The sequence below is a fragment of the Topomyia yanbarensis genome, chromosome 3 (assembly GCF_030247195.1).
Source record: "Topomyia yanbarensis strain Yona2022 chromosome 3, ASM3024719v1, whole genome shotgun sequence".
NCBI classification, from domain to species: domain Eukaryota; kingdom Metazoa; phylum Arthropoda; class Insecta; order Diptera; family Culicidae; genus Topomyia; species Topomyia yanbarensis.
In genome coordinates this window covers 290,646,950-290,665,447 of record NC_080672.1, presented here as the reverse complement: position 1 = coordinate 290,665,447, position 18,498 = coordinate 290,646,950, and the positions used below count along the sequence as shown (strand labels likewise).

Sequence of the window (18,498 nt, the reverse complement as noted above, 5' to 3'; positions counted from 1 at the left end):
TGGTATAGATTTTCGAACTTTGATCCCCTTGTCCTCCCAGAATTTCGTAAATGCTGCACTCTGGAAAGGTGGGCCGTTGTCGCTCTGTATTACGAGTGGACATCCCCACATTTGAAAAACTTCGGATAATGCTAAGTTTGTAGATTCTGCATCCATTGCCTTCATTTCGACAACCGAGAGATAGCGGGAGTATATATCGATCACGACTAAAAATTCTCCGTGTCCGCATTTGGGAATCGACAAAAAGTCGATCTGTATGAATTCCCACGGACCAGTTGGCATATCTCTATTTGCTAGTGGCAGAGGAGGATTACGTTTCGACAAAAGCGTACAAGTGTTACAGTTTTTTACGAACCGTGCTACATCTGAAGACATACGGGGCCACCAGAAAAACCCTCGCATGATGCGCTTCATAGCTACCTCTCCTACATGCCCTCCATGGGCAGATTTAAGTGCTTTTTCGCGGAGCAAATATGGTAGAATGACTCTGTCGTCCTTGCACACCAACGAACCAAGTACATGTAAGTGCTTTACTTGGGCCTCGAAACATCGTAGTTCGGTAGGCCAGTTATTTGACATCAAAGCCTGCCGCACTAGCTGAAGTTCGCTGTCCTTTTCTGAATGAGACTCGATTTCACTCCACGTAATCTCCATACAACCGGAGTCCAATGCATACAAGAAATGGTTCTCTTCATCTTCCTTGAATGGTTGAGCTTGTTGTGCTGCAGGTATGAGTCTAGATAGAACATCGGCCACATTCTGGTTACCTGGAACACGTTGAATGCTATAATCGTATGGCTGAAGACGCAATGCCCAACCTTCTGCTCGTGAGACGGCTCGTTTTCCTAGGCGATGGTTGTTATTGAAAATGTACTGATTTGCCTCGGCATCGGTTCTGATTGTAAATGTTCGGGTTAACAGGTAGTATGAAAACCTTTCTACACCCCAGACAACTGCAAGAGCCTCCTTCTGTGTCTGGGGGTATCGTTGTTCAGCTGCAGTAAGTACTTTTGAAGCACACGCTATAATTCTTGGGATTTCATTTTCGTTAAACTGAGTCAGTACAGCCCCAAGTCCAACGGGCGATGCATCGACGAACAACTCAATGCGGTCCGTTGGGCTATAATATCCTAAACGCTTTATTGAATCAAGAGCTGTTTCTCGAAAAAAGTTGAACTCCGCTTCTTCGTTGTCCGTCCAGTAGTATTTTTCCGAATTGGCCAATAAGCGGAGATATTCTGTTTTCGTGGCTCGATGCACGATGAACTTATCGATAAATGTGATCAAACCTAAAAAACTTTTGACCTCCAAGCAATTTTCAGGCCTTCTGAAATTACTAATAGCAGTGATTTTTTCATCTTCAATCTGCCAGCCTTCGGGTGTTAAGGTAAATCCAATGTACTTGACGGATTGAGAACTGAAAACACATTTGCTCTCGTTTATTTTTACGTTATGGTTATCCAAGCGTGCCCGTACTTCCGCCAAATTTTCGTCGTGTTCAGCCTTCGTTTTACCGAATACAAGTATGTCATCTAAGTAATTTTTACAGCCTTTGCAACCTCCTAAAACTTTTCTTTGTAGAGTTTCTTGGAATATGTCTGGCGCGTTGCATAAACCAAATGGAAGCCGAACACACCTAAACATTCCATATTCTGTGAAGAAATTAGTAAGGTGTCTCGAGTCCTCATCCAGTTCTATATGAAAAAATGCGTTTTCCAAGTCAATCGTCGAGAACCACTGAGCTCCATCTAATTCGGCTAGAATCCTTTCCAAAGTTGGCATTGAAAATGGCGTACGATGTATGTATTGGTTTGGACCCCTCAAATCAATAACCATTCTGATGTCATCTTTTCCTTTGGGTACCACCAACATGGAAGAACAGAATGACGTATCCATACCGTCCTTCACAGGTTCGATGATATTTGCCACAACAAGGGCCTGTAACCGTTCTTCCACCAGAGGTTTCACTGCCAACGGAATGTTCAGAAATATGTTTCTGCACGGTGGTTTGGTTTTATCATAATATATCTTTACAGGGGGAACGTTAAATTTTGGAAATATCCCACTTATTCCAATCGACGCGACCTCCCCAGCATATAATTGTTGATCTTCCCAATTATCATGCTGAATAGGTACTTTTAGACCCAATAATAAGACGCTGTATCTTGTGGCAGTGGATCTGCTCAGGAGTGCTCGTACCTCATTGACAACATAGAACTTCTCAAGAAATGTGGGTCGATCGTTCGATATGTACAACTTTGCATCAAATGTTGCTATTACTGCAATTTCACCGCTAGCGTATGCTTTAAGCGGTCTATCGGCTTTGTATTGAATGTTCAACAAACCACTGCTATATCTTGAATCGTTAATTAGTTTACGAAACATATCTTTGGTGAACGTGTTCACTTGTGCCCCTGAATCGATCAAGAAAATGCATCGCATTCCCGCAACTTCAGCTATAATAGTTCCATCCATATTTCTCGGTTCTGAAGATGGAGTCTGAACCTAAATGCATAAGAACAAACTTTAAAGAATCAATTTGCCTAAAGCATATATTGTTACTCACTCGTCCGACTGGATGGAAACTGATATCGGTCTTTATCTTCGGATCGTAGCTAGCAGCATTTGTAACATTACTCTTTGGACAAATAGAAGAATCGACACACGCATTTGCATCTGAGTCAGTCTCTGTTCGAATCTTCGGATAAATTTGATTGCATAGCATGCGTGCTTCTCGTTGGTCAATATTAATTTGTACCTGTATAGTATTCAAGCATTACTTCGATTGAAACATGTTTTTTTTTTTTTTTTTAATAATGAATCCAGCCTCTATTTATTTCTCTCAAAATAATATATTTAAATTCATGGTTTATATTAACTCGATACATTGTATCGCAATATTAATTAATAAGTACTTCACTCACATTTTCCTCAACTTCGTGATTGGTTTCTTCCTTCTCGATAGCAGCTATCTTCGGAATAGATTCCAGTTGGTCATCTGATGTACGTTTTGGTGTCGGAATTGATTCCTGAGCGCGGCATGCACGTCGGATATGTCCCATTCGACCGCAGTTGTTGCACGTTTTGTCCCTGGCGTTACAAACGTCTGCTGTGTGGAACACGCTATTACATCGCCAACATTTCATAGCGCGGGAAGGACGGATAGACCCCGAGTTCCTGTTAACCCATCTGCCTTGCGGAGACCGTCGATCTCTTGACATTGGAGCACTGCGATAATTGTGTCTGCGCATTTCATACGGTTCTGGAAATCGTCGGCGGTTCACTTGCCTTGAATCAGTGACATACGCGACTTGTGTTTGTTCATTTTTGCCATGTTTTCTCATAACAAATTCTTCATTCAGCCTTATAGCTTCGATTTCACGTACTTTATCTACGAGATCTGTAAAGCATCCCTTGCGGCTGAGCATTTTTAATGCCGCTGTTCTTACATCCCTGTTTCTAGCGTGTTCGGCAACCGTGGCAACTATTTCTTCGAATTCCTTCGTTTCGTCAAACTCACAAAGGCGAGCAGTAGAACCAACTCTAGTGATAAACGTCAGGTCAGACTCAATTGGCTTCTGACTCATTAGTGCTAGTTTGCGTCTCATCAACATTACATCGGAGCCTGATCCGAAGTAGGATTTGAGCCTGTGCATAGCATTTGAAAAGGGTTTGATGTCCGGGTCCGGATCATCTGCTTGTGATTTTGTGTTCCGGAATAACTCTAGCAGGCGAGCCCCGGCTTTCACTTTAAACACCGTAAATTTCGTAAACTCGTCATCTATTCCCGCCAACTTCATGCAATCGATAAGCAAATCCTTCCATGACTCGAATGACTGTCTATGTATATCATCATCATCATCAATAGGTTTGCATTCCGGTACGTTGATGGATGCAACGGAAAGCTGGTTCATGGATGACAAAAATCGTGACTCATCCAAACTCGGTGGGGTGGTTACGTGCTGTGTACTGCAGAGTCTATTTCCATAATCAAAATCAATTGCGGCGTTATCAACAGGATTGATATTTGCCGCCGATGAGACATTTAATCCTGCGAGAAGTTCCGCGTTTTGCATACGACTCTTTTCCAATTCGTCCAAGAGCAATGCATTCCTAGCCTTTTCTTCTGCTAGTTCTCTAGACAACAAATTCTTCTTAGCTTTTTTCTTAGTCTTGCTTTCCCCCAACGACTTATCTAAAATGAACGAGAAAAGAAAACACGAGATGTTCATGGCGCTCATCTTCTTCTTTTTTTTTTTTTTTATTTTGCGCGTGGGTCGAGACCTTTCGCTCGACCAAGCAATTTCGGTTTACACTTTTTTTTTGTTACTTGTGCTTCAAGACCACTCGCTCGAGTAGCAAATGAGAAGAGACCTATCGCTCTTGCTCCAATTTATATTCTCGTGATCCGAGACCTCTCGCTCAGAACCAATTGTGGGCTCAACCTCACATTTATTTTATTTCCGAATATTGCATTATATGCGGTTCGTATTGCAACGCTCGGCCAATATACTTCTTCGTATATTCCAATAAGCAAAAGCTTTTCCAATTGCTATTTATACTTACCGACCAACTGCGCCATGTCGTGAACGTGTCTGATAATATGGCAAACACGTCCTTTCTCCTTCAATTTAGTTCACAGAATGAATCATTTCCTCTCATTCCTCTTTTTTTTCTGAACGCATAAGTCCATCGACATCTATCATCTTCCGGTGAAGATATTGCGTTTGTGTATTTATAAACGCAGAAACGCATGTTTTCCTAACTCGAATTAGTTCGATCTTACAGTGTATGGTTTGGGAAAGCCGTGCGCATTTTTGATACCGTTGTAAGGTTCCATTTTGGCTGTTGTTGGTTTTTTTAATGTCAATCTTATTTTCACTGTCTCTGTTCACATATTTACTACACCCTAAAGATCCCTATTGGTTCTGATCTCCAGCCAAGGTCCGATAGTTGTCAAATTATTTCGAGTTCTTTTTTGAAGAGATGTTCCGAAATATGGATTAGGGATGTTTCGAATGGGAGGCGAAGTTTGATCAAGTTGATTGTCTATAAACAAAAACTTGCTCATTGAAAAATTTCATTCATTTTATATTTGCTAAAATGTTTTTTAGCATGCGCAGAGTTGAGACTAAAACTCAACGTGGTTAACAACGACAATAATATTTTGGAAAGCAAAAAATGATGAAAAATGACTTCTTCCGTTTGTCCTTAGCAGGTCAGGATCAGTTTCTATGAGCATATGATTTTTGTTGTATAATCACTTATATAAATAGCCTCCCCTGCCCTTTTGCTCAGTAAGGGGAATGGGCGCGTTGTCAGGCACAATTCGATTGTGAGTCAGTAGGTTTGTTCCAGTACACGGAAGTCACTCCGGAGTAAACAGGAGCAAAAAATCTTTGCTCCTTTTTACACCGGTTTGCTACCAGAAGAAGAAAAAAGAGAAGAGAGTACTGGAACGATTTTCTCCGGAGTACTTCCAGTTTCTCCTGGTACTGGAACAGACCTAGTGAATGCATGACGCACAAAAGAGCCTGAGCCGATTGCAATTACTGTCAGGGATCAATCGAAGACTTAGAAATGGAAACATGTACGTTAATAAAATCGGTTTAGTTTAAATAGTTACAATTCGCCAACTGCTTCGGGTCACTAAATTATAATATAATATAATTAAACGCAGTGTATGTATCACAAAATATGAATAACCATGTTCTTGTTTCATGTCCGTTGAACCATTCTGAGTGGTCAAAATATATTTATTCATAACACTCACCTTTTTCCTTTCTGTATCGTTTTAGTTTTTTTTCTTCTCTGGAGAAGCGGACAAGAGTTTCTGCGAGCATTTTGCGCGATTTGTGCGAGAATTCTGGCAACGAATTCGCTTAAATGCAACAACCGTTTCTGACAGAAACGGTTACACCAACCGATGCTGCTTTTATCCAGAATCGAGCCAGAAATGTACGACCAAGATCTCTGCACGCTTCCTGCCACATCTTTGTCAGATGTTTTGCTCGATTCGTGCTAAATTCTACCAGGTAGGAATTGCCAGGATCTTTGCACAGTTTATGTCCGAGTTATGCCAGGGTTTTGTTTTGCTCGGTTCCTGTCAAAATTTACCAGAAAACGCGAGCGAAACCGAGTTCGCTCTAGCTCAACTAACCCGACAGGATACGCGCAGAAATCTCACAGGGCTGCCAAACCAAGAAATCTACCAGAGCGCCCTCTGCAAGAAAATTTGCTCACTGGGTTGCACCTCGGGAAACAACCCTGTAAGAACGGTTGGTTTCAAAATTGTCCAATGAAGGACGTTCGTTGGACCAATTTGGACAACGTCCAAATAACCGTTCAACGAACGTCCATCGTTGGACCCGTGTTGAACGATTTTGAAACAAATTTTTGGACGTCTCAGTGGGAACCCTCTAAGAACGGTTGGTTTCAAAATTGTCCAACGAAGGACGTTCGTTGGACCAATTTGGACAACGTCCAAATAACCGTTCAACAAACGTTCATCGTTGGACCCGTGTTGAACGATTTTGAAACAATTTTTTGGACGTCTCAGTGGGAACCGATTCCGACTGAATCGGTTGATGAACTTGAGCTGGAATCCATACTGAACTCACTCAGAAGTCCTAACTGGTACCAGTATAGTTACTGCTTTGACTTGGTACCAGTATAGTTACTATATTCATAGTTAGGCGGAGACACTGAGCGGAGCCAATTGAACATGTCAAATGCCGGAGCCAATTGAAGAATCAAAGCAAAAATAAAACGTGTTGTGAGACACCTGTCTGTCAGGCCTGCAATTACAAAAAGGATGATGGGTTAATTTTTATAAAGGAAGTGAATTTCTAAACGATATTCTTATAGGTAAATAAAAATTATTTTGATATGGAATATAAAAGTGCTGGTAAGAAATTACCTTTATTTTATTGCGCAATTTGGTAAAGTTATAGTTCATGAAGTTTTGAAGTATTGCAAAACCTACTCTGAATTATGAAAGGTTATGTTATTTTTGTTATATTTCGACCATGAACGTCCTGCATTACGTCGGAGAATCCATCCGTCCAATAAAGGAAGGATATGCGGTTTTCGCATCTCTTTTCTTACTTGCAATAATATCCGCCTAAGTAAAATGAGCTGAACATATAATTTCGGCGCTTACTGGAGAAGTGCAAGAGCTGCTTTCATTTATGAAACACTGGATAAGGAATTTTGAAAAAGGTGGTAAAATTTCCAGATGCACTAAAATAGCTCAGGCACACGTGAACAACACATTTTTTCTTTTCTGAAAAATAACCAATGTCAGCGGTTATTAAAACAAAAAATATTTAAGTAACGTCAGATTTTTGCAGTTATATCTTTGATTTCTATAACTTACCTAACGTTTTTCTTGCCGTTTTGGATTCCGTGTTGAAGATATTAGAGAAGGTTTCGTAAATACCAAAAAAATCACTGTAGTTTGACGGATGTCAAATTTCCCATCATCATTTTTACATATTTGCCATCTGTGAGTCAATCACGCTTTGATTCGCCAATCGAGCATGACGTCACATAATATATTCTCTTTGAATGTATATGGAAAAGGTATTGTGATTATGGTCATAACTATTTTACTCTTATCTTGTGTTATCGAGTGTAGAGAAACGAAAAGAACCAATTTTTTTTGTAACAAGAAGAGATATTCGCACAAGTATGAAAACATATCATCAGATCTTCGAATTGGTTTTTCTATTCGTGCATTTAAAGTTATTACGACGACAATGAAATTATCAAGCTAGAGCTTGAACATTTACATGGGATGCCAGTGTTTTCTTCCTGAAATAAGAGCTGCCAGTTTTCCGGCTTTTGTGTCCGCCTAACTCTTAATATAGTAACTCTAGGTACCAGAGGTACCCAGTTAAGCTCAGCCGGAAATGAACCGGAATTCTGGCTGGTTCCAGTTCGTATTCCGGCTCCAGTGACACAACCGATTCTAGTTAGAATCGGTTGTTGCACTGGAGCCGGAATACGAACTGGAACCAGCCAGAATTCCAGTTCATTTCCGACTGAACTTTACTGGGTATAACCGCTGTCAATTCAGTCGAACTCAGCCACTAAAAACATGACGACAATAGCGCACCTGGTGTACACGGTTAAATAAAACAACCTGCAGAAAAGTTCTTTTAACTTACTTTTGAGTTGTGCGTCGCTTTCGCACTTATTAGTGTTGTCAAAAACAAAAAGAGAGATTCGACTCAGTCGAGGTCTTCCGTGGAGGAAGGTACTTTTGAGTTGTTTGGGGTGAACTCAAAATTAGGTAAATTCAACTTAAATTTGAGTATAAAAAACCTATCAATGAATTGTAATTTTTGCCGTGGTTAAATGGAAACTACTTTCAACACGGTTTACCTAATTTTAAGTTCCCCCACGATACCGCGAGATTGAGTCAAAGGAACTCAATTTTAGGTAGTTTTTCGTTTCCGTGTAGTGTAGATATCCCAACCGTTGGGGATTTTTACACAAGTTGAATGCTGAAGATGGACGTCTGTTCTCTGTGAATTTATTGTCAACTGAGCCATAACACTTTATATAATTAAAAAAATCAAAAACTCTTGAGCCGGAAAATGTAGATACTTCTGTTTGCATTTTAAATAGAAACATTGTTGAATCAAAATAAAATTTATTTGATCGAACTATCCCTTTGAGTTGTTCTCTACTTTGGTTAACACTAAAGATTTTTTTTATTGTTTCTTCGAACTTGTTTGTTCGGTTAAACTTATGATTTTGCTGTTTCAAACGAAATATTTGTTGAAACCTTTGAAAAGCCAACACATGAATTTGTTGGTAATTTCAAGCAACAGTATTGATTGAATCAAACCTGAATCTTGCTTATCATTATATTAAACAGGAAAATTGTTAATTAAAACCAAAATATGTTTATTCTCATTGATTTTTTTCTGCATGTATTTCTCCTTAGTGGAAAAGAAATTTTTATAAAAACTTTCTCCGTTAAGGAGAAAATTGTTTAAAACTATTTTTGCACATGAAGAGGACAAACCCAAAAACTAAATTAGTTATGAAATTTGAGTTTCGCCTTCGTCTCATCAAAATGCGACACCAACCTAGCGGCAGAACTAAGCTAGCGTCGGAGACAAACCCCTAGTCAAGTTCATCAACTGTCACAAGCGTTCGCGCAAGACTTGTGACTTTTTGGATTGGACAAGGAGAATCCGAAACACTAAAAAATCATACATTAAGCTAGTATAGACATTCATAGACCCCGGTGGCGTAGCTCTTTTAACATTTCTGTAAAATATCGCTCAAAGCCTTTCTGAAACACATGCTTGAGTTTCTCCTCGCGCTGTTTGGACGCGGTACATGTGGGGAGATTGTGTGCATTTCGTTCACAGTAGTGACACTTTCCACATTCCTTCCACAAAAATCATCCGTATGATTTCCACCGCATTTCTCATTCACAATACAACATATGTGATAAGTTTTAGCAGAAACGTTTATTTCGGGAGAGTACATTAGATTATTATGTTATTTCATGTTTGTATTAATTTACACTTTGTTACTCGGATTATTATCTTACGCCGTTGCTATTACAATGAAATTAAATTGAAGTATTTATCTTGTCCGCCGCTTCTTCAGTTGATTTCTTCTCGGTTTCAGCTTCCGGTTTCTCCCATCCCTGCTTATCTTCGCTGTCATCGTTTTTGCCTTCTCGAAGGGGTTCCTTCACAGGTACCGGTTTTGGAATAACGCAAATCGGAAGCGAATCTTCAAGATTGCCTGGATCATCGTCGTGTACTATGGTGATGTTATGTTCCACAATCGGCGCTTCGTTGGATAAGTCCTGATCATCCGTTTCAGCTACAGTAGTCGTAGTAGTGCTGGACGTTTGGGAAGGAGAGTTTTTCTGGTCATTCGCTACGGTGTCAATCACTATCTGTTTTGTTTCAGACTGAGGCTCTTCCTCCCCTTCAGATTCCGACTCGAACTTTTTCTTTGTGAATGTTTTCTGCGCTGGGAGATCCACATGTAAATAACAGGTCGAATTTTCGAAAAGATTTGCTAAGGGTTCTTGACACACAACTCCGCTCTTTTCAACGCCGCAAAATTTGAACAGAACCTGCTTTTTATCTTCCAGAATATGCTTCCGACAGAATTTGCAACAGGGCAACGTTCTTTCCCCGCATTTGACGCCACCCTCCGTAAACGCACACTTTGGATATGTCGGAACCTTCTGTTGCAAACCTTCCGTAGCTTTGGCCCTTTTTTCTAGATACTTTCGATGTAAAATCGCCTCCATACCGTGTTTGTTATGATAATGATTCAAAGCCTTCAACTTTTCGTACATTATGCGTTCCTTCGGCGTGTCTTTGACCTGGACATGAATACTACAGCATTGTTCCTGTTCGCGGCGTAGCTCATGAAGGTACCGCCTTCGTTTTTCCTTCAGCACGTGTTGTAGACGATGGAATTGGTCAATGTACAGCGCTTGTAACCTTATCAACTTCTCTTTAGTGATTAAAGTTGCTTCTTCTGCGGTATAGATTCCGGCGTGTTTCAGTAGATCCTCATTTTGTGAGTCGACACTTTCGTTGTCAGAATTGTCCATCTCGTAGCCGCGCCATGTATTTCCAATTGTGGTGGCTTCCTCGTCGGAACTACTATCAGATGCGTAGTCTAATACAACGCGGGCGGAGTCATTGATTGCTGCTACATCAATATCGGCTATAACGAAAGAAGCATACAATAAAAGAAAACCTGTTTACTAGCATCCAACTTACCGTACGGATCCACGGACGGCGTGACCACATCCACATCGCCATCTTCATCGTCTTCGTGAACGGAAATTTTAAGAGAACAATTTGCTGATTGCTGCTGCTTAGATTTATCCACTTTGACATGGTGTGCCAGACTATGAAGTAAGGTTTCCGTTGTCTCAATGGGTGTGTGCTTGCCAATTGTAGATTTAGTTTTTGTCAGCTGGGTCAATCGGCTGTGCTCAAAACAGTAATTTGTTCCATAATCCTTTTTGTTATCATATTTTGGAGCCGGTTCATGGCAACGCTTGCCGTTCGATGCAAAGAAATACGCGCACTGTTTGTACGGTGCTCGGGGATCTTGCAAAATGTGCCGCTTGCAATAATTGTATTGTTCTAGCCGAGGTAGTGTACACTCATACGTAAGATTCGAACAGGCTTTGGATTTTTTCTCGATCTCCATGTGAATTTGATTGCGTAGTGCTGTTCCCTGATCAACTACACTTTTTTCTGGGACTACGGCGCAACGATGGCTCGAAATAGGGACGCGACCTCCTCCCGTGACGGATGTTCCTGTGGTTTTAGATGTATGCTGATATGGGCGAGTCCTCTGTTGTCCACGAGGATAGCTCATTTTCTTCGGACTCTTCTGGAAGAAATAAATAATAAATTTTATAAAAAATTACCAAGTGAACAAAAAACGTGGAGCTCTTACAAGATTGTTTTGGTCTCGCATTTTCTCTATCAGAAGCTTGGTGACAAACAAGCCTATATGTACTAAAATCGCACTGAAAGAAAAGTAATGTGTATAACTATTGACATCTTCACGTTGAAACGATACATAAGGGACGCTGCATTCATATTGCTAGAACATTTTAAAAATCATGAAATTGTGGATTTCTTTTAACCCTTTCATGACTAACTTTTTTCTAGTGCATGTTAGGTTTCAAAACTATTTTTTGCCTTAAAAGCGGTGACGCCAAGAAACACGAAAAGCCTTTTTCATAAAGATTCTTATTGCTAGAAGCTGCTCAATTTTTATATTCCAATGCTCAGTACAATTCTCCTAGAATATTTACAATAGCCCAATTGCCTGCAAAACGTAGCCAAAAACAGTCTAAATTGATGTTTTCCCGAATAGAATTTCACAATAGCATTAACCCTACAAACAACCATAAAACAATAAATATTATAGTTATTACTGTTTCAACATTGTTCGTCGCAGTGTTCTCGCAGTAGATTTACAATAAAATTTCATGCAACAATCAATTTTACTGTTCAGCAAAAAACTGACACAGTAAATTCACATTAAATTTTACTGTTTTCAAGAAAAAAAATGCATGGAGAAAAATCGATTGTTTTGATGTTAAGATACATAACCACCCCCCTTTTTCACTGTAAAAGTCGTTTTTACATTGCAATTTACCGTAAATACGTTAAAGTTTATTGTTTTTTCATTGTCACATAACATTAGAACTTACTGTAAATTATTGTAAAATTACTGTACTGTCACAATGAAAATCATGGTTTTGTTACAGTACATTTCTATTCGGGTTATCAATACTCAATAATATTTAATATATTATGTAGCGAAGATATATGAATAATTCATTTCCCGTCCGTTTTCATTCTTTTAGAAAATCAATTAAACATGATTCTGAAGTGTTAAAGGTTGAAAATATATACTGAGCCGTAGCGTGCGGTTGTCCAGGTTGGCCCCCGCCAAGGGCGCCAGCCTCAGAGGGGCGCTGAAATCATAACCGGCTTTTCAATTTTTGTGATGATAAATAATGAAATAAGTCAACAGAATGCGCCATTTCCAAGTGAGCTGAACACTGAAAAAGAAGAGAATATAAACACCAAAGGGTTGCAAAACTAATGCAGTTTTTGCTCGAAGAGAAACTAGTTCTAATTCAAATTTAAAGAATACGAAGGCAGAGACAGAAATTATGGGAGATATAATTGAAAGACAAGTCAAAGGAATGACATTCCTTTCAGCAGTTTTTAACCCTTAAATGCGCAATGTTGTTTTAAAACAACATTGCGAAAACCATCTCAAAATTATCATTGTAACGTATTAAAACTGTTAGACAAATTTCAGAAAATTTGAAAAAAAAATGCTTTGCGCCTTTAAGGGTTAATTGAAAAAACTGCTTTGCCAAGTTGCTGACTTTTCGTGTGATTACCAATAAATGAGCAAACATCCGACTGCATTGTAACGTTACTTCGACCCTTTCAATTCACGAAAGAACTTGATGTTATCGAGCTGAAACATCTGCTCCTCGAGTTTGTGTTAGTTAAATGCTGTAAGTTAACACCAAAGATGCGCAAAACTGAGACTTCGCCAAGGGCGCCAGAAGTTCGCGCTACGGCTCTGCATATAAATAAGTATATTTAGAAAGATGAACTCTATCGGGTTATGAAATAAAAGTCGAATTTTATTCATTTAATGACCCAAGTTTTGCAAATCGTATTTTAAATAGGTTTGCCGTGAGTACGATTCCTGTCTAACAACTCAACTGAAAGCATAAAAACAAACAAAAAAATCGTTGGTACAGAGACTTGAGATGTCCTTGAACGGTTCATTGCATACATTCTTAATTTTTGCGAACGGGGACGATTTTTCTAAATAAGCCAAAATAGCGCCACCCGAAAAGAAATTTAAAAAATCATAACATATCGAATTTCACGATAAATGATGCCCTGCCAGAAAAAAATTAATACATGCTTTCCCGGTTTTCCCGCAGGGTTATTTTTATTTGACATAAACACCATCCAATGCATATAGTTTTTTCACACTTTGGGTGTTGTCTTGATAGACCTGATGTAAACAACCGCAGTTTTCCTATGTATGGTTGTAAAATTTGCATAAGATTTATTTTGAAAAACAAAAAAAATCGTTTTTACGTATTACAACGAAATTTTTTTTTTAAATAAACATTGTTACAACATTATCTATATTGGTCCTAAAATTTATCGAATGGAACGGGAAACTATATATAGCTTAATGACCCAATTACCAACAATTTAAAAAAAAGAGATCGGTTGAAAACTTTTCGGCAATCGTCACAGCAAAGATGTTTTTGGAAAAGCATGATTTCGAGATAATCGCGTTTAAGGCGCAAATTACATTTCTTAGTCGTTCACCATATTAGAAATTAAAACGTGAAGGTAGTTGTGAACGGCTGTTTGTAAACGCGAGCTCGAATCCCAGGAGAAACTATCCCAGGAAGTCGATTTTTTTTATTCTATCCTGCAAAAAACCAATTTAAAGGCCATTATTGCGAAGAAAATTAAAAAAAAACCAACAGTGATATTTGGTTCCGAAAAATATTAATGAAAAGCGTTTCCTTCGGTGAGGTGATTCTGTATAGTGGCTCGGTGTGCTAGTAGTGTAAAGGAAAATTTTCTTTCGTGGTTTTCAAGGAACCGTCGCAATTCATGAAAATAAGGGAAGAGAAATGGTGTGGTATTTTTGAGGAAATTCAAGCGTTTATGTTATGGTAAGTAGAACCTTAAAGTTTCATATATATATATATATATATATATATATATATATATATATATATATATATATATATATATATATATATATATATATATATATATATATATATATATATATATATATATATATATATATATATATATATATATATATATATATATATATATATATATATATATATATATATATATATATATATATATATATATATATATATATATATATATATATATAAACTAATATTTTTGCAACATTGGTAAGGAGCGGTGTGCCATTTTTACAAGGATTAGAAAAATATATGAAGAGGTGAAAAAAGAAGCCAGCTGGCGGATCCTATCCTAGGGATGAAGTTAAGTCGGCGTTGGGGAATATCATTATTTTTGGGTAAATTTGGACTCCCTCTCTTTCGTTTGAGGAAGTAGGATGCACAGATTTCAGAGTACCTAATGTATGTAATGCAAGTTTTTTACAGCCCCTGGCAACCCTATATCAACATACGGGGTTTGACCAGGTATCTGCTACGCCGCCATGATTTCATCATGTTATTCACCTACATGTCCAAAACAACACATTTCTTCAATTAGCTGTCCAATATCAAAGATGTCATTAAGAAGATAATTCTTAATGACATCTTTGGTTAAAGTATAGGTTCTAAGGAATGTTGTCCCAAATATACATATATATATATATATATATATATATATATATATATATATATATATATATATATATATATATATATATATATATATATATATATATATATATATATATATATATATATATATATATATATATATATATATATATATATATATATATATATATATATATATATATATATATATATATATATATATATATATATATATATATATATATATATATATATATATATATATATATATATATATATATATATATATATATATATATATATATATATATATATATATATATATATATATATATATATATATATATATATATATATATATATATATATATATATATATATATATATATATATATATATATATATATATATATATATATATATATATATATATATATATATATATATATATATATATATATATATATATATATATATATATATATATATATATATATATATATATATATATATATATATATATATATATATATATATATATATATATATATATATATATATATATGTATATTTGGGACAACATTCCTTAGAACCTATACTTTAACCAAAGATGTCATTAAGAATTATCTTCTTAATGACATCTTTGATATTGGACAGCTAATTGAAGAAATGTGTTGTTTTGGACATGTAGGTGAATAACATGATGAAATCATGGCGGCGTAGCAGATACCTGGTCAAACCCCGTATGTTGATATAGGGTTGCCAGGGGCTGTAAAAAACTTGCATTACATACATTAGGTACTCTGAAATCTGTGCATCCTACTTCCTCAAACGAAAGAGAGGGAGTCCAAATTTACCCAAAAATAATGATATTCCCCAACGCCGACTTAACTTCATCCCTAGGATAGGATCCGCCAGCTGGCTTCTTTTTTCACCTCTTCATATATTTTTCTAATCCTTGTAAAAATGGCACACCGCTCCTTACCAATGTTGCAAAAATATTAGTTTTGTTTCGATTGTGTACAAAACATTATTTGTTTAGATTAAAATATTCTGTATGAACCAATTTCTCGTTTCTGTAAAATTAAAGTTGACTAATCGGCCAACATATGATACACTTATGTAAATTAGATGCACGAGTTTGATAAAACTTTCTCCAGACTTCAAGCGAAATAATATGAAACGCTTTATTGGTTTTATTCTGAAGTCGTCGCAGATCACTCTAGGAATGTATAACAAATTTGCATCAAATTAGAAAAATGCATTTAATTTCCATTTTTGCATCAACTTTGCACTCCCTCGCACAAAAGTTTATTTAACAATCGTCCTACGCTGATCCACTTTGTTCGACGTTGTGTTGAATATAGGGCTAGTTTTTGTAGGGTTTTGACGTCTTACACGCAACGCAAAATAAAATTTGAATATTTTGATGGAAAGAAATGCATTTAAATTCGCTGATTTTTCAAAATGCATCACAAGTGATCTGCCCCTAGTGCCTCGCACTTCATAATTACAAATGGACGTTATGTAAAGAAAACGAAATCTCTAGAAAACTCGGGTAGATTACAGCAAATTGAAATTACCTACTGGTAGGTAGTGGTTTTAAAGTGTGTAGCAGGTAATGGCATTTATGTGTAATTCAATTTTTAGTACAATTACAACCCTGATAGTGACAGATAACTGCTCTCTGGAATGCTAATCTGAGAGCAAACGTCAAATACCTGAATCTCGCCGTTGTGAGGTCGGCCATTACGGAGTGCGAAACATAACTCAGTGAAGTGCATTTTTCTACGCGTAAATATCCTTACAAAACTCACATACCACTCGCTGGAACTACTCCCGTCTACTCAAGGACGCTAGTGTCCTGCATTTCCGTTAGTTCTCGAACATCGGAACTATACGTAAGGTTCGAAAAAAGGAAAATTTGAGGGCGCTTGTGGAATCGAGAGACGGTGAAAGTCAAGTTTCGCGATACGGCGGAAAGCACACACGTAACACCCAGCCTACTTGTTCCCTACGTAAAACAATGGCGTCTTGGGTAGCAGTTTTCGCCTGCTGATGCTTTCAATGAATGAATGATGAAATTTTTTTGCAGCTCAAATTCACGCTACTAAAAGGATCGTTCGCAGTTTGATTTTATCATATCTATGTCGGCTAGGTGTCAAAGTAACGACCTGTGGGTAATTTTACGATACTCACGATTGTTATCAGCCTAAAATTGACGGAAATCTGCAGAGTAAGTTCCTACAGCGACTTCCACGGGCAATAACAAATCACTGCACTGTGGTCGCCATATTGGAAAATTTTCTCTTGGAAGTACGCACGGTACAGTGCGAGTGTGGGGTACTTTGAAGTGTGTGTGCAGTTATTTACCTGCCAAGCTGTCAGTAGAGGAACCGAAGGTAGCGGAAATAGGTGCACTTGTGTGAGTGTGTTCACGGGTGTAGGCACAGGAACGAGGCTAGCTTTTCAACACGCAGTTATTTTCCTATGCTGTGATCAGTGTGATGTTTTGTTTACAAGGAATGTGATTTTTTAAGTTGAAGAAAGATTTGAATCAATATTGTGGTTTTCAAGCTGATAGTTTGTGCCGTGTTTAACTCCACTGCGAAATAAGTACGGCAATTTTCTGCTGGCAAACGGTTCGCAATATTTTGGTCTTTTAATGGCGTCTGGAAGCGCTAGTGGAAGCACCAGTAGCAGCAGCAGCGGAAGTTTAGCAAAGGATGATTCCAAATGGTACTTTACGTCGGAGCAATTGGCTAATTCACCCAGCCGCAAATGCGGTATGGACGCTGATCAGGAACTCATGTACAGGCAGCGCGCGGCGAATTTGATCCAGGACATGGGCCAGCGGTTGCAAGTGTAAGGTTTTATTTTTATTTTATTCATTCTGTTGATGCAAGCGCAAAATCGATCACGCCAGCAAGAAAGAGGGCACTTGTGGGAGAAAAAAAAGATTAAGGGGCGGAGGGTAGAGTATTTCACAACCTTACGATGCTATAATTCATTGTATCACAAACTACAAAAATGCTGAAATGATGAAACTTGTACTATTATATATTAGAGCAATGATTTAGCCTTTTTCCACAAGGCTTATTCATTTTTTTTTTGTAAAAATGACGTAGTTCATGGTAATAAACTTCCTCAGGGGTAAAAGAGTATCATATTTGAGGGTTACTGATTTTTTTGTAAATGATTTTCTTGTGTTGAAATACCTGTAAGGAATACTTTGTATTTCCGTTCTTTTAAGTCTACTGGAATGCTGTTGGAAAATTCCAACCCATCAAAGCCATTGCATCTTTCAGCTTATGGAAATAAGTAACGTTTTAGTGGTAAAGTAGTAAAAAAAATTGTGTTCTCGATGAGGTTTTTGTCGATTTTCTCAAAACAAAGAATTAGGAACAGAGCAGCACCTATTTTCCAAAAGTTGATTTTTAAGACGATATTTAGTTTGTTCTGCATCATTGTGTACCTACATCTTCTCGTTTATTTGTGATTTTTTCAATTGAAGCTTTTTCTGTTGTCGACGAATTATACAGAACTATTTATTAGTTAAGAGTACAAAGCAATTTTCTACTGGTATCAATAGGTTTGTTCCA

At 37.4% G+C, this 18,498-nt stretch overlaps 3 protein-coding genes across 6 annotated transcripts in view; 1 reads left to right on the top strand and 2 right to left on the bottom strand.

Moving 5' to 3' along the window:
- Positions 1–1,552: 1,552 nt before the first annotated feature.
- LOC131692683 (uncharacterized) lies at positions 1,553–4,849 on the bottom strand. The gene is made up of 2 exons (XM_058979863.1): positions 4,567–4,849; positions 1,553–4,195 (listed from the first exon to the last, which is right to left on the bottom strand). Exons 1-2 carry the CDS (start codon positions 4,580–4,582, stop codon positions 2,901–2,903), a joined length of 1,311 nt encoding a protein of 436 aa, XP_058835846.1. The 5' UTR covers positions 4,583–4,849; the 3' UTR covers positions 1,553–2,900.
- A 4,623-nt stretch (positions 4,850–9,472) lies between these two features.
- On the bottom strand, positions 9,473–17,186 carry LOC131693335 (KAT8 regulatory NSL complex subunit 2). Of its 4 annotated transcripts, none has more exons than XM_058981057.1 (4): positions 17,096–17,185; positions 11,467–11,539; positions 10,776–11,400; positions 9,473–10,719 (listed from the first exon to the last, which is right to left on the bottom strand). In XM_058981057.1, exons 2-4 carry the CDS (start codon positions 11,485–11,487, stop codon positions 9,596–9,598), a joined length of 1,770 nt encoding a protein of 589 aa, XP_058837040.1. In that variant the 5' UTR covers positions 11,488–11,539; positions 17,096–17,185; the 3' UTR covers positions 9,473–9,595. The 4 variants fall into 4 exon arrangements, with proteins under 4 accessions (XP_058837040.1, XP_058837041.1, XP_058837042.1 ...); XM_058981058.1 differs by having other exon boundaries at positions 10,776–11,397; XM_058981059.1 differs by lacking the exon at positions 11,467–11,539 and having other exon boundaries at positions 17,096–17,186.
- Positions 17,154–18,498, top strand: part of LOC131693334 (cyclin-T) — a 37,773-nt gene continuing 36,428 nt past the window's right edge. Inside the window, exon 1 of the mRNA XM_058981056.1 lies at positions 17,154–17,761. Coding sequence (XP_058837039.1) covers positions 17,562–17,761 — 200 coding nt within the window. The 5' untranslated portion in view covers positions 17,154–17,561. The remainder of the gene's footprint in view (positions 17,762–18,498) is intronic.